Below are 16469 nucleotides of genomic sequence, written 5' to 3' on the forward strand. Positions count from 1 at the left end.
ACTAACCTATAGACAATCAACTCATTCCGATTTGTGAGCAAAATTTATTTTTCTGACAATAAAAGAGTGAACCCAAGGAAAGATTATCATTTAAAAATGCTTTTTTAAAGATACAATTTCTTCTTTTTTAACAGAAATGGTGAATGCTTAAAAAGTGCAAATGTAGAAAAAGACATGTTAAAATGGCTTTAGAATACCACCAAACTATGAAATGCATTATTTGCAAGTACACTGATGAGAAAACACATAGAAAACTTTGTACATAAGCCTTTTGTAATATGTGCTTTGAATCCTCCTTCCATGCAAGTCATGGGAGTGGCATTCAAAATATTAAAAACCTGAATCGCACTGGCATCAGCTATCAAAATGGAATCCAACTCTATCCTGGAGCAGAGTCCTCTGTTATACCACAGATTAACTCTTTATTTGTTGGATAGTAATAAGATCTTGGGGTTCCCAGGGAGGGATCAGATCAGCTTGCATGAGGTGAGACACTTGAGGGGCTCTGAGAAGGAACTATTTACCAATCACTAAGTATTCAATATTGTAGTAACCACGTATCACTGTTTATTAAGTAATTAACAGTAGTATATTTTAATTTCTATTATATTTTAACTAGAGGCCTGGTGCACGAAATTCATGCACGGGGGACGTGGGGGGTTGTGTCCCTCAGCCCAACCTGCACCCTCTCCAATCTGGGACCCCTTGGGAGATGTCCAACTGCCTGTTTAGGCCCGATCCCACAGGGCAATCAGACATCCTTTTCACAATCCAGGACTGCTGGCTCCCAACTGCTCGCCTGCCTGCCTTATTGCCCCTAACCGCTTCTGCCTGCCAGCCTGATCACGCCCTAACCACTCCCCTGCCAGCCTGATCGATGCCTAATTGCTCCCCTGCCAGCCCGATTATCCCCAACTGCCCTCCCCTGACAACCCCATCACCCCCAAATGCCCTCCCCTGCATATTCCCTCTTTATTAGATAGGGTTTTTTCTTTAACATATTGGACAGCCCTAACTGGTTTGGCTAGGTGGATGGAGCATCGGCCTGCAGACTCAAGGGTCCCAGGTTTGATTCCAGTCAAGGGCATGTACCTTGGTTGGGGGCACATACCAAGTGGGGAGTGTGCAGGAGGCAGTTGATTGATGTTTCTCTCTCATAGATGTTTTTAGCTCTCTATCCTTTTCCCTTCCTCTCTGTAAAAAATCAATAAAATATATTTTTTTAAAAAAGAAATATTTAAGATTCCTCCATATCTGCCTAGCTGGTGTGACTCAGTGGTTGAGAACCCAGGCTGTCTCCGCTGGCAGGAGATCGTGCAGTGGGGGGGGCGTGCCCCTGTCAGGCTGAGACCCCAGCCCAGGCTGCTAGCGCTGGTAGGGGATTGCGCTGTGGGGAGTGAATTTGTTTTTTTTTTTATAAAGGGTCAGGAGGGCCTCTGGGCAGAATTCCGCCAGGCCGCTTACTCTGCAGGCTGTTAGTGGCAGCCCTCCCTGAGACTGGGGGACTCCAGCGGGGCTGAGAGGACTGGGCGCCGCCATCTTGTGGCTATGGGCGCTGTCATTTTGTCATGGAGTGACAGTTAATTTGCATATTACTCTTTTATTAGATAGGATATTACATTTAATATTACCATATTATTAAAAATAAGCAGTATGGTCAGTACCACCTGAAAATTAATGTCCACGTGCACCTGCCATGCCACAGGCCCTTTGTTCCCAGGCCCTTTGTTCCAACTACCCTACTCTTAGCCCCTGCTGCCCACCCAGCCATGTTATATACCATATTACTCAGCCCTTCACTAACCACAAACAACAAAACTCAGTATGCACTTATAGGGGCTGAAAATCCAAAGGTCAGCTAACAACCCTATTGGGCCTGACACAAAAATACTAGTATAACCCGACCAGCCAAATTCCCAGTCTTAGAAATTTGGGTTAGGAAACACAAAAAGACTAATCCAAGTAGCAGTTAGTCCTTTCCTGGTAAGAAATAAGAATGGGCCTGGCTGGCATGGCTCAGTGTTGAGCATTGATCTATGAACCAGGGGTCACGGTTCGATTCCTGGTCAGGGCACATGCCCGGGTTGCGGGCTTGATCCCAATCATGGGGCATGCAGGAGGAAGCCAATCAATAATTCTCTCTCATCATTGATGTTCCTCTCTCTCTCCCTCTCCCTCTCCCTTCCTCTCTAAAATCAATAAAATATATTTTTTTAAAGGAATGAAAATGGGAAAGATGATTTTAAAAAGTATCACTAAATACACAAAGGAATGGGAGGAGCCAGGGCTAGACACAAGTGGCAGCAGTTAATCATAGAAATGAGTATGAACATTATGATGAGGAAGGATGGCAATCCAGGTGCCAGGAGGGGCAGAACACAGAGAGACCTCTTTTCTGGGTTTACAAATTGACAGATTTCCAGGAAAACAACTGACAGATGACCTAGAGACATTTTCCTGGATTGAAACTACTCACAAAACCCTACTTATACTTGACCATCAAAGGTCTAATTCAAACACCTAGAACAGTGTTTTTTAACATCTGATTCTTAGACCAACAGCATCAACATCACCTGGGAACTTGTTAGAAGGCAAATTACCACTGAAGCAGAAATGCTAGGGGTGAAGTTCAGCAATCTGTGGTTTAATAAGCCCTACAGGTGATTCCAATCCAGGCTCAAATTTGAGAACCAACCCCTCAAGCTGGCTTGGCTTACCTGGAAGTGGACTGCTGCTGCCCTTAAGGATCTCATGGTTAATCCTCCTGAGGCAGATTCTCCACTGCTGACCAACTCAGGTGCAGCCATATCAGTCAAACCACTTTCCTACAATGTGACCTGATGCAAAAGATGATTTATATAACTATGATTCTCCCGATCAAAAATCTGAAGAAATGAAAGGTAAAGCTTACCAAAAATGCCCTCAGGAAGAGAAGGATATATTAAGGATCGTGGTAAGGCAAAGTAACAATAAAAGCAGAATGCATTGCACAGCACGAGGTTCCAAGAAATAACATCAGTAGGCCATCCATTAAGGCTATAGACACATATAGAGAGAAGCAGAGCTACGGAGAAAGAATGACAATTGAAAGACATCATGCAGTCCTGGAGAAAGATGGTATGGGGTCACACCAGGATTTAGCCCAATTCCCTCCTGACTGGAATGGTGTCTGCCTGGCCAGGGGCCATAAGGAGCAGAGCAGCACAGACCCAGGTGCCTTCCCACATCCTTGACAGCTAAACAAGCTCACCAGAGTCTTTGTCCTTGGCCTGAACACAGGCTGTTCCCAGCACAGCTCCCTCCCTCTCTCCTCTGCTGGAAGCCCCTATCTGACTCTGGCCTAGGACAGAAACTCACCCAACAGATCAGCAGCCATCAGGTCTTCTCCAGATGTAAGTAATAAAGGCTATGACCTTCCTCTCTTATCTCTCGGGTGTTTTTGTTGTTGTTTTGTTTGTTGTTGTTGTTTTGGACTAGCGAAGAACAGTGTGGCGCTCCCTGGATTGGGGTTCCGACATTATGGATGGAAAGCATAACTGCCTGTATTCCTGCTGGAAGGTGTCCCTACCATATCCACCTTTTCATATGTTAGTACTTGGAGTTACTGGAATGCCAGAGGCAGAGGCTATTTAGATGCATTTGAGTGTAAGCAGGTGAGGGCAATTAACAAGATTAGTGCAACAGAGTGGATGAGAGAGACAAAGAAAATGAAAGAAAAATAGAGAACTCACAGAACCAACTCACAGACCAATGGAGACAAAGACAGTTCATAGGGGTACAAAACTTGAAGGGCTCTCTGTCAGAGAAGGGGTCATAGTCACAACCCCTTCTCCCAGGAGTTTAACCTGGAGTCCAATTAAATGAAAATGAATGAATGAATATTCAAATAAATATATTTTGAATTAATACACAAAGTTAATGACATATGTCAGGATGGACAGAGGTGACTTTGGCCAAAGCCCAGTGGCAGACAGAGCAACAAAGCTTCTGAGATCAAATCACTATGCGTGGGCCAGCCCTTGCCTCAAGCCATGTAGTCAAAGAGGAACAGAAGGACCGTATTTGTGGAGTGACAGACCCAGCAACTGATTCCACTCCAGCTATTCTGGTGTCCTGAAAGAAAGTTAATGTGTCTAAAGAGCTTAAGTGTTTCAAGTCCAGACCAGTTTTTGCCAGAGTACCTTTGCTGGGTGGTGGCCTGGGTGGGGAATCTCACTTAGGGACCGGGGAAGTCTTGGAAGCAGGAGTGCTCTGCCACAGACACATCAATTCAGGCATAACAGGTGACTATGCACAATCCAGCACCAGCAATGACAACAGTGGCAATATTACAAATCTTGCCAACTTCACTGGCAGCAAGAGTGACATGAAAGCCTGTTCTGAAGCAAACAGCTAAGGGTAGGAAAGGTGAAGTTCTCCAGCCTGGGTTTTGTCTGAGTTCTGGGCCAGTGCCAAGAAAGGAGTGGCAGGACCAGCACATGTTGGTCCTTGGGGCATTTCCAGATAACCCGGCTCTCACTGCCTATTTTGATCCCAAGGATATTTTTGCTCTGCATTTTGCTCTTTCATGCACCCATAGTATGAACTGTTCGGGTTAGAAGAATTCAACTTTACTATGAGTTTAATACCTCTACTTCAACTATACATTTCTTTGAATGTATAAATAGGAATTTAACACCTTACAAGTAGTGAGCCCATGAGCGGAAAGACATCATGTGCTGATCTTCCCAGTTATAGAGCTGGCACATGTTTCATTAGGTTCTCTTCTGAGTACTCCTGCTTTCCCAGTTTATAGCTATGAACCTGGAGCATGGTGCCTGAGTAAGAAAAAAGCTGCCTCAAATCTGAAGTTGGCCTGTTGCTCACAGCTAAGCTGTGTTATTCCCCTATTGGATATTTAAAATTTCTTATAATACCAACTTCAAACAAGGTTACTCTGAGAACATGAGAATGTGTGATAAAACAAGGCCACTTCATACTTTTGTCTTAAGCATAAAGTCAAGGCCACTGTGCCACCCAAAAACTACTCAACACTGCTTCCTCTTACCTAAAATGAGTAACTGCTACTTGTTTACCAATTATCGATTTATCGGCTCTCTAGCTGGCCCTCCCTATAGATAAGGTTTTATTGAAATACCCTGACAACATCCAATCTAAAATGAACCCTCACTTCCTTAGACCCTACCTCAACCACCTAACCCAGTGGTCGGCAAACTGTGGTGGCTCGCGAGACGCGGTTTGCCGCTCTGTTGACTAATGAGTTTGCCGACCACTGGGATAGGGGCTTAATCACAAGGAACAACAACAGCCTGTAATTATTGGAATCGAGAGTCTAGGTCAGTGGTCGGCAAACTCATTAGTCAACAGAGCGGCAAACCACAGCTCGTGAGCCGCATGTGGCTCATGAGCCGCAGTTTGCCGACCACTGACCTAACCAAAGCCCAAATCCTATAATAGGTGTTTTCAACTATCTATCCTCTCATTGCGAGACCCCATATTTCCTCCCCCATAGTGTGTATTCTCCCACCCTGAAACAAGTAATAAATCCAACTTGTTCAAATGCAGGTGTGTTCCTGGTGGGTTTTAACTGAGGGGCATTGGCATGCCACTAAAATGCATTCTTTTGATTTATTTTGTCTTGTGCTGTGTTGTGTGTGTGTGTGTTTTGCATTAAAGGTTGAAGGATATAAATTTTTAGTATCATATATATAATTTGGTGGAGGGGGAGGTTAACAGAGTTTTAGATGTTGAACATATCATAGCTACAAATAGTTTAAGGAGAACTGGTAAATAGCCATAATTATATTAGGAGAAACTGCATAGTTAGGTTGTATTACAGTAAGTAATGTAAATTATTAAATCATAAGCCCATTTTAATGGAAATGTGTTGGTTTTAACAAAATGGGTATCAATTTCAGAGCTTAGGGATGCATAACATTTTTTCCCACTTAAAGTAATGGTAATTGCTACTGTGACTCAGGAGGATTTGCACTAAAGGAGACTGCCAGGAACAAATCACAAAGGAAAAGATTATATTCCTAAGTATCGGATGTGCAATAGCATAGATCCATCCTGAAGAATAGGAAAATTCTGGGACACCTGATGGAAGTTGATAGCAATTTCCTCATGGAATAGCCAAGAAATTAATACCAATTCCAAGTAATAATAAATATAACTATTTGAACTAATCAACACAAAATAAAATGGTCAATGTCTAAAACAGCACATAGTAAATTTTATTAGAAACAAAATACTTAAAAATTACATGTCACTTGTAACATTGAAAACTGTGAAAAGTAACCTGAGAAAATAACCTCCATGGGAAAAAATGACAAGTGGTGAAATTTCACAAGATAAAATTTATTGACGACCATAATTTTACAAAAAAATCACACATTCCTGAAAATTTTAGATCTGTAAAATTTGAGTCAGGAAAATACACCTTGATAAAAAATAATGTTCACAAATGAACATTTATAATTCAAGGTAAATTTTTGCTATGAAAATAATTTTTTTATAAAGCAAATCCTTACTCTAAAGTTAAAATGAAACTCATCAATCCCAATGGAAATAATTTGGGTAAATTAAAAATACAAATGGAAAGATGGAAATGGTTTATTTGTACAGTTTAGAAAATTGATTAAGAATCTTTAGTTAATGAAACTAGACCACCAACTTACACTGTACACAAAAATAAACTCAAAATGGATAAAGGACTTAAACATAAGACAGGAAACCATAAAAATACTAGAGAAATCCACAGGCAGCAAAATCTCAGACATATGCTGAAGCAATTTCTTCACTGATACTGCTCCTAGGGCAATGGAAACTAAAGAGAAAATAAACAAATGGGACTACATCAAAATAAAAACCTTTTGCACAGCAAAAGAAACCATCAACAAAACAACAAGAAAGCCCACTGCATGGGAGAACATATTTGCCAATGTTATCACCGATAAGGGTTTAATCTCCAACATTTACAGGGAACTCATACAACTTAACAAAAGGAAGATAAACAACCCAATCAAAAAGGCCAATGGACCTAAATAGATACTTTTTGAAAGAAGACAGAAGGAAGGCCAAGAGTCATATGAAAACATGCTCAAAGTCAGTAATCATCTGAGAGATGCAAATGAAAACGACAATGCGTTACCATCTCACACCTGTCAGAATGGCTATCATCAACAAATCAACAAACGACAAGTGCTGGCGAGGATGCAGAGAAAAAGGAACCCTTGAAGGAGAAACCAAGATGGCGGCATAGGTAAGCACCTAAACTGCTGCCTCACACAACAATTTCAAAACTACAACTAAAAGACAGAACGGACACCATCCAGAACCACAGGAAAGCTGTCTGAGTGAAAATTCTACAACTAGAAGGAAAGAGAAAAGCTCACAGAGAATTGGAGGTACGGCAAAGGGTCTTTGTGCGCGCAGAGAGGAAGGGTGGCTGAGAGCCTGGCTGACTTTCTCTGGCGGAAGAGGGAAGGGAGCCCCCGACCGCACTGAACCCCAGTTCTGACTGCACTGAACCCCAGTTCCGGGTGAGCCCCTGGGGACCCACGCTCTTACCGGGGGAGTGTGGAATCTCGGGCGGAGACTCGGGAGCCGGGGAAGGCGGAGGACTGAAAGCGCGCGCATGCCAGGGCACACAAAGGCTGCGGAGGTTGCCACAGGCTTTCCCTAGTGGAAGGGAGTCGGAGGCTCCTGACTGCACTGGGCCCCAGTTCTGACTGCACTGAACCCCGGTTCCAGGCGAGCCCCTGGGGACCCACGCTCTTGTAGGGGGAGTCTGGACTCTCGGGCGGAGACTCGGGAGCCGGGAAGGCAGAGGTCTGAAGGCGCGCACGTGCGTGCAAGGGCAAGGCTGACGGGAAACCAAGACTGAGACTCCACCCCATCCAAGCTGAACACAGAGGCTATTGCAATTTGGCAAGTCTAATCCTATAAGGATGTTTCCAGCACCTAACTTCTCCCAGCATAGACACAGCTGATCCTTACAGCCAACTGGCCTGGAGGTCAATTCTTCACAGTGATACCAACAACAATAAAGACTTAATTACAACAAGGCTGTACACACAGTCCACAAAGGGGTGCACCAAGAGTGTCCACCTCAGGTTAACTGGGGAGGTAGACCCACTGGGCCATATTGGAAACCTAGCACACAAATCTACCTTACCAACTCAGGGAATCAGTGAAAATGCGGCGTCAAAGAATCAGATCACAAATGAAAGAAATGGAGGAAAACAAACGACTGGATATAGAATTCAAAACCACGGTTATAAGGCTTTTTAAGAATATCCTAGAAAAGGCCGATAAATATAACGAGACCCTCGAAGATATGAAAAAGGACCAACTAGAAATTAAACATACACTGACTGAAATAAAAAATATTATAGAGAGACCCCAAAACAGACAAGAGGAACACAAGAATCAAGTCAAAGAATTGAAATACAAAGAAGCAAAAAACACTCAACCAAAAAAGCAAAAAGCAAAAAAAAAAAAATCCAAAAAGTTGAAGATAGTGTAAGAAGACTCTGGGACAACTTCAAGCGTACCAACATCAGAATTATGGGGGTGCCAGAAGAAGAGAGAGAGCAAGATACTGAAAACCTATTGGAAGAAATAATGACCGAAAACTTCCCCCACCTGGTGAAAGAAATAGACTTACAAGTCCAGGAAGTGCACAGAACCCCAAACAAAAGGAATCCAAAGAGGACCACACCAAGACACATCATAATTAAAATGCCAAGAGCAAAAGACAAAGAGAGAATATTAAAAGCAGCAAGAGAAAAACAGTTAGTTACCTACAAGGGAGCACCCATACGACTGTCAGCTGATTTCTCAACAGAAACTATGCAGGCCAGATGGGAGTGGCAAGAAATTTTCAATGTGATGAATAGCAAGAACCTACAACCAAGATTACTCTACCCAGCAAAGCTATCATTCAGAATTGAAGGGCAGATAAAAAGCTTCACAGATAAGAAAAAGCTGAAGGAGTTCATCACCACCAAACCAGTATTATATGAAATGCTGAAAGGTATTCTTAAAGAAGAGGAAGAAGAAAAAAGTAAAGAGAAAAATTATGAACAACAAGTGAACCTAAAAATCAAGTGAATTAAAAACCTGAGGAACAGAATAATCTGGTGAATATAATAGAATCAGGGGCATAGAAAGGGAGTGGACTGATAATTCTCAGGGGGAAAGGGGTATGGGGGGTTCATGAAGTGACTGGACAAAAATCATACACCTATGGATGAGGACAGTGGGGGGGAGGTAAGGGCAGAAAGTGGGGTGGGAACTGGGTGGAGGGGAGCTATGGGGGGAAAAAGGAGAAATAAGTGTAATAATCTGAATAAAGATTTATTTAAAAAATAAAGAAAGAAAGAAGAAAGAAAGAAAGAAAGAAAGAAAGAAAGAAAGAAAGAAAGAAAGAAGAAAGAAAGAAGAAAGAAAGAAAGGAAGAAAGAAAGAAAGAAAGAAAGAAAGAAAGAAAGAAAGAAAGAAAGAAAGAAAGAAAGAAAGGAAGAAAAAGGAACCCTTGTGCACTGCTGGTGGGAATGCAGACTGGTGCAGCCACTGTGGAGAACAGTATGGAGTTTCCTCAAAAAACTAATAATGGAACTCCCATTTGACCCAGTAATCCCACTTCTAGGAATATACCCCAAGAAACTAGAAACACCAATCAGAAAGGATATATGCACCCCTATGTTCATAGCAGCACAATTCACCATAGCGAAGATTTGGAAACAGCCTAAGTGCCCATCAGCAGATGAGTGTATTAGAAAACTATGGTACATCTACACAATGGAATACTATGCTTCAGTAAAAAAGGAGTTCTTACCATTTGCAACAGCATGGATGGAACTGGAGAGCATTATGCTAAGTGAAATAAGCCAGTCAGAGAAAGATAAATATCACATGATCTCACTCATTTATGGAATATAATGAACAACATAAACTGATGAACAAAAACAGATCCAGAGACAGAGAAACATCGATCAGACCATCAAACCTCAGAGGGAAGGTAGGGGAGGGTGGGGGTAAGGGGGAGAGATCAACCAAAGGACTTGTATGCATGCATATAAGCTTAACCAATGGACAAAGACAACAGGGGGGTGAGGGCATGAGTGGGGGGGATGGGGGGTAATGGGGGAATAAGGACACATATGTAACATCTTAATCAATAAAGAAATTTTAAAAAATAATCTTTAGTTAGCTTAAGGAAATTTGTCTCAATGAAAATTTGCTTAATATCCCTGACCAGGTGCCTCAGTTGGTTGGAGTGTCGTCCCATGCACCAAAAGGTTGTGGTTTGATTCCGGGTCAGGGCACATACCTAGGTTTCCGATTCAATTATCTAAATGAACCACTGCTACAGGGAAGGGGCACCAACTAATAGCCTGGAGCACACTTAATAGCCTGGGCACCAACTTTGGCCTTACCAAAAACTTGGGAACACTTTAACCACTGCTTAATAACAATTCCCATTATTGTCGCTATTGGTGATATGAAAGTCACATTGTTAATGGAGAGAGGAATTAGAACCTAGTACTTTGAACCAGTGTAGACTATCCTGATCCATTCACACCACCCACTAACTGTCCACAAAAGGGTAGATTTTCTAAGACCAGATCAATGATACACTACCCAGTCACTTCTCTCTTTAATGCCCCCCACCTTTTTATGAAATAACTAAGGGTTAAGAAGAGCTATATATATGAGGTTAGTGTCTTAATTTGGGTTTCCTCAGAAGCAGACCCTGAGACAAAGAGGCTAATGCAAGTTTATTTAGAAGTTGACCCTAGGAAACACCCACAGGGGAGTAGGAGTGATACAGGGAAAGGAAAGCAGTCCATAGTGTGTTATCAACCCAGCTACTACTGTGGGTGACTAGAGCTTAATCTGTTGGGAACCATATAGATTACATACCTTAGAGTGACGTTGCTCAATAGGTGAGATAGCTGGGGTACTTATACATAACCTCCAATCAGTTTTGGGTTAAGAACCACCCTCCACCTCTTCCAGCCTATCATGGAAAGGGTAGAAAAGCTTTCCAATGCCTCTGATAATGCCCATTGACAAAGAGATATTGGCAGTTAGAAATCATCAGCTGGAACACACAAAAATGATAAGGCTGAGGGATAGGGGACATGACATGGCATTAGCTACATGTATTTGAATCACATGAAAATATTACCCCTTGTCTATTGGGGAAGTTAGCTTAGGCAGACTAAATAAAGGAGACATGGGATAGAATACTGATAGAAGTTTGAAATTTGATGGAAACTTAAGGATTTCAGGAGTTAATAAGAACACCTGGAAAGAAAGCAATGTGGACACAGCATTATTGTGGGCCTTGAAACTGGCCCAGGAACCTGAACTAGCTGAATTGGCTACTGTACCATAAAGGAGGAACAATATATCACAGTGGGGAATAATTGCATTTTATTTTGGTGACAGTTATTTCACCAGATGGGTAGAGGCTTTTCAGACCAAACACCCAGCAACTAAGATAGATGTAAAGTTTATAGTTCAATAATTTCTTTTAACTGGGAAGTCTCACACAATGGACCAAATTTGGGGCATATTTCATGGGAATCTGACAAGTATCCAGCTTTTCTATATAGCATAACTATTCATAGGCCAGGGAGCCAGGGAACAAAAAGAAATTGTAAGTTACTATGATGAAAATGAAAGATTTCTGAGCTCACTACCTTCTTTTGATTCTAAGGAAATTAGGATCTGATTAGCCAGTGAATCATCAAAGACAGGTGATTTATGAGGGCCTCTGTGGGAGCCCAAGGGTTTTTGGAAAAGCTATTCACCTCTTGTCTTCTATAGACAGAGGCCGTGAGTGAAGGAAACCACTTAGGGTCCCTGTTTTTCTACTTATTTCCCTCCTTGCACATTCTCCAAACAAGGAATCAGGTTAGGTAAGATTCCAATAGAATCAATTGGACCATTTTTGCTGGTGGGCTGATTATGAATGTATAAGATTGTATTCATGGATACAGCACTTTCTTCTGCTTCCTTTAACCACTAAGCAGCCAACATAATAAACTGACTATCTTACTTTTTCTCCCCAACATGGCTTCCAGGTCTAGGGGCTACTATCCCATCAGTCTAGGCCTCTTGTTTGAAATGGAATTCTTTGTTGGGAATTTTAAATTCTCTATGACACCTTAATTTCTCTGTAGAAAGTTGACAGTAAGAGAGATTTCCTATAAAGACTTGGGCCATTTTATATCCAATCATTGTATTATTTGGACCATGTTGTCATCTGGTGTTCATTGTATAGTCCTACTTGGCAGGCTATGTTCAACAAAGATACTGTACATAATCTAAGGTGAGGAATACAATAGGTGTGGTGTTTAACATACTGAATAAAACGCTTTCACAAGTTTCTGAGAATGACATCAGAGGCATTCACTGAACACCTTAGATAGCTGAATTTCACATCTCTTTGGCCCAAGAAAGGCTCATAAGAGCCATGATACAGATTAGTAATAACATTTTGGGTTACCAGAGAAACAATAAGAAGTAGAGATTATTAAATTTCCATGAAAGAAGTTCAAAGATACTAATTGTACCTGTTCCCACCCTCCATTTTCATTCTGTCTTAAGAAAAGAAATGCTAAAAGGAACCCTTATTCACTGCTGATGGGGATGTAAATTGGTACAGCCACTATGGAAAACAGTATGAATGTTCCTCAAAAATTTAAGAATAGAGCTACCACATGACCCAGCAATCTCTCTTCTTTGTATTTATCCAAAAGCTGGAAAACATTTGTTTGCAAAGAACATGCACTCCTATTTCATTATAGCATTATACATGGTAGCTAACACATGTAAACAACCTAAGTGTCCTTCGATGGATGTTTGGGCAAAGAAAATGTCACACACACACACACACACACACATACACACACAGTGGAATACTATTCAGTCATAAGAAAAGATGAAATACTGCCATTTGCAACAGCATGGATGGATCTTGAGAATATCATGCTAAATGAAATAAGCAGGTGGAAAAAGACAAAAACCATACTATGTCACTCCTATGTGGGACATTAAAAAGAAAGCAACATCCCTAACCGGTTTGGCTCAGTGGATAGAGCGTCGGCCTGCGGACTCAAGGGTCCCAGGTTCGATTCCGGTCAAGGGCATGTACCTTGGTTGCGGGCACATACCCGGTGGGGAGTGTGCAGAAGGCAGCTGATCGATGTTTCTCTCTCATTGATGTTTCTAACTCTCTATCCCTCTCCCTTCCTCTCTGTAAAAGATCAATAAAATATATTTTTTTAAAAAAGCAACAAACGAACAAACAAATTCACAGACACAAACAACAGAAGGGTGGTTACCAGAGAGGAAGTAAGTAGGGGAAGGATGATGAGAGTTGAAGGGGTCAAGTATATGGTGATGGAAGGAAAGTAGATTTTCTGTGGTGAGCACACAATGAAACATACAGATGTTGTTATTATAAAGTTGTAAACCTGAAACTTACATAATCTTATTAACCAATATTACAACAAATTTAATAAAATTAAGAACAAAATTTTAAACAGACAAAAATGAGAAAAAAAAATGCTGAACTGACTGATCAGAGTCCAGGGCCCTCACTGGGCTGTTTTTTAATGCACAGAACTTGGGGGTAACAATAAGACCTTCTCAGGTTATCATTTTCTCCTGCTCAGGTGAAACTTTTAATCTCATTAGAGTGAAAAATTCCAAAATTTTATTTTGAGTTTAAGAGCTCTAGATTAAAGTTGGAGCCACAGCACCAGCTCCTGAAGTATTACTTTGCTTACCTTTGCCTCCTTTGTGGGCCTCACAGAAAGAGCAGTTAAGCCAAGGACGTATTTGGGTATCTCTGGGTTCCTTGATATAATATCATCCTAATCACATCTCTTACTAGTACCCCAATTTCACCCCAACCTCCAATAAAGTACAAAAGTCTCAATCTTAGTGGATACAGTAAAAGGTATCCAATCAGGGGTATGTCAGTAAGAAATAAGAAATCTGGGCAATAAATAAAAACTTGGAAAATCTAGCAGATAATGGGCTGTCATTCTAGAAGATGTATTCTTGTTTCAGAACCTCTATGAGAAGACCGAGGATGTGAAAGATGCTGGCTTGTACTCAGAGCTACCCAAGATTTGTACCTGCTTCCACCCTCCATCTTAATTCCACCTTAAGAAAGGAAATGCTAAAAGGAACCCTCATTCACTGCTGGTGGGAATGTAAATTGGTACAGCTACTATGGAAAACAGTATGGATGTTCCTCAAAAAATTAAGAAGAGAGCTACCACATGACCTAGCAATCCCTCTTCTGTGTATCTATCCAAAAAATTTGAAAACATTTGTTTGCAAAAATATGCACCCCTATGTTCACTGCAGCATTGTTTCAGAACCTCTATGAGAAGATTGAGGATGCTAAAGAGAATTTGATAGGAAATGCAAAAGATCTTAATGGGGGAGGGAGTAATTCTTTATTGGTCCAAACCTTGTTTTGATAACTAACACCACTGTCCTGCATTCCCAGACTTTATTTGTTGTGTGTTTCACATTAGATTCTGATCCATTTTTATCTGTTTCTTTATAAACTAACCTTGACTTTGATTAATTGCACACTAGCAGTTTCATGTGACAGACCCAAGTTCTTTCCTGAACAGAGAGCCCCTATAGCAGAGGAAATAATGTAAAGCATTCTAATTTGTCCCCCTATATTTGCCAGCCCACTTGCACACACATGGGACCACATGACTAGGTCTGGTCAATGAAATATAAGTGGATGTGACATGTGTCACTTCTGGATGAATCAATAAAGTGCCTACATGAAATTATCCAGCATCTTTTTCTCCTCCAGCATCAGTTGAACAGGCTACATGTCCCGATGGTGCAGCTACAAAACAGTGGAGTGACTATGTGGAGCAGATCCCCTCCCATTCTCAAATCCCTCTCCTCAGCAATGGGACTGTGATATGAGCAAGAAATAAACTCTTGGTGTGTAAAACTTCTGACACTTTGAGATTGTTATCTGAACATAATTGTATTCCTATCGAACACAGCCCCCTTCTTCTGCATGCATTGGGCTTATTTCATACTCTTAACTTAGTCGTCAATAAATCTGCATGTTAAACCCATACTCCTCTGAACTGGCTCTACTGAACATAAAATCGCACACAAGTTAGCAAGCAAAGCTTTAACTTTCAACCAAATACATAGTAGTGAGCAATACAATTCAGTAAATACAAATATTTTGTACTGCACAAAAAAACAGGAAATAATTAAATTTCGTATAGACATTTCTTTATTATATTTTCCCACTTGAATATTTAGAGAATAATTTAAATGTGATTCATACTGACAGCAAGCACAGTATCAAATATTAGCTTTTTAATATTTTTCTGTTCTCACCCTTGATTCCTTTAGGAAAAAAAATATTTAGATGACCTCAAAGAAACACTTATTATGCTAATCACAGTATGCAGTAATACAACAATCCCATACTCAATAGAAAAGAAAGCAACAAAGAAGTGAAAAAGTCTTTCTCCTCAAATCATTTTAATTCTTTTTTTCACAGCCATATAAATTTAAAGTATGAAACAACAATAATACAGCTATAGAATCTAGGTTTTCTTTCAAAGCAGCGGCATATAAAACATAGAAAAGCTAAAACCTCAGCACAAGCTTCAAAAGAACAAGGACTGAGAGGATTTGATGAAGACATGAAATGCACAAAATACAGTACACAAAAATACTAGAATGCATAAAATATAAAGCTACACATTTCAAGTAGAAAGCATTGTAAAATATATAAAATATGCAAGAAATCAAAACGAAAAAGATTTTTCTTAGAGTACCATGAATACACTGGAACTGGCAATTAGCATTTGAAGATGGGAACAAGAAAATAGCAGTTTCCCATTTAAAACTTTATTTCTAGGCTTTAGGATTTCACCTTCTTGACATCCTTCTTTCCAGAGCTCTCAGTAGCTGACTCTGCTTTTCTTTTCTGTGACTAAAATGGAAACAGATTTAATGTTCTGCTCCAATATGGATATTTTTAAATGGCCCAACAATGTTAAATCTAGGATGTAAATGCATTAAAAAAAATTTTAACATGAATATTCACTTAAATGTTATACTCACAATTAATGTTCTATATAGCCCAACAAACTCTATAACCCAATGTAAAATAACCTTCAAATATTTTTCTTTTTTTAAAAAAAGACATAAAATACGCATAAAAATAGTTGTCAAGTGACTAGTTACACATGTTACTATAAATGTACTCTTATGTTAACTACTTAATACTGGAAGTTTTCTGGGCAAAATGTTATTTATGAGTGTATTATTTACAAAAACTATATGATAGATATTAAAATACCACATTTCATGTATTTTATGATGCACATTTCTTTCCCATGTTAGCATCTCTGAAATCAGGATGCATCTTACAATTG

At 40.4% G+C, this 16469-nt stretch overlaps 1 protein-coding gene across 14 annotated transcripts in view; it reads right to left on the bottom strand.

Annotated features, from left to right (window-relative positions):
• Positions 1-15295: 15295 nt before the first annotated feature.
• Positions 15296-16469, bottom strand: part of SMARCA1 (SNF2 related chromatin remodeling ATPase 1) — an 80438-nt gene continuing 79264 nt past the window's right edge. For 7 of the 14 annotated variants that reach the window (XM_080653701.1, XM_080653697.1, XM_080653691.1 and 4 more), the window contains one exon: positions 15296-16024. In XM_080653701.1, coding sequence (XP_080509827.1) covers positions 15953-16024 — 72 coding nt within the window. In that variant the 3' untranslated portion in view covers positions 15296-15952. Of the gene's footprint in view, positions 16094-16469 lie in introns of all 14 variants that reach the window. The other 7 variants (XM_080653702.1, XM_080653696.1, XM_080653693.1 and 4 more) reach the window with 2 other exon arrangements.

Source organism: Plecotus auritus, assembly GCF_963455305.1.
Source record: "Plecotus auritus genome assembly, chromosome: X".
In the NCBI taxonomy this organism is placed as follows: domain Eukaryota; kingdom Metazoa; phylum Chordata; class Mammalia; order Chiroptera; family Vespertilionidae; genus Plecotus; species Plecotus auritus.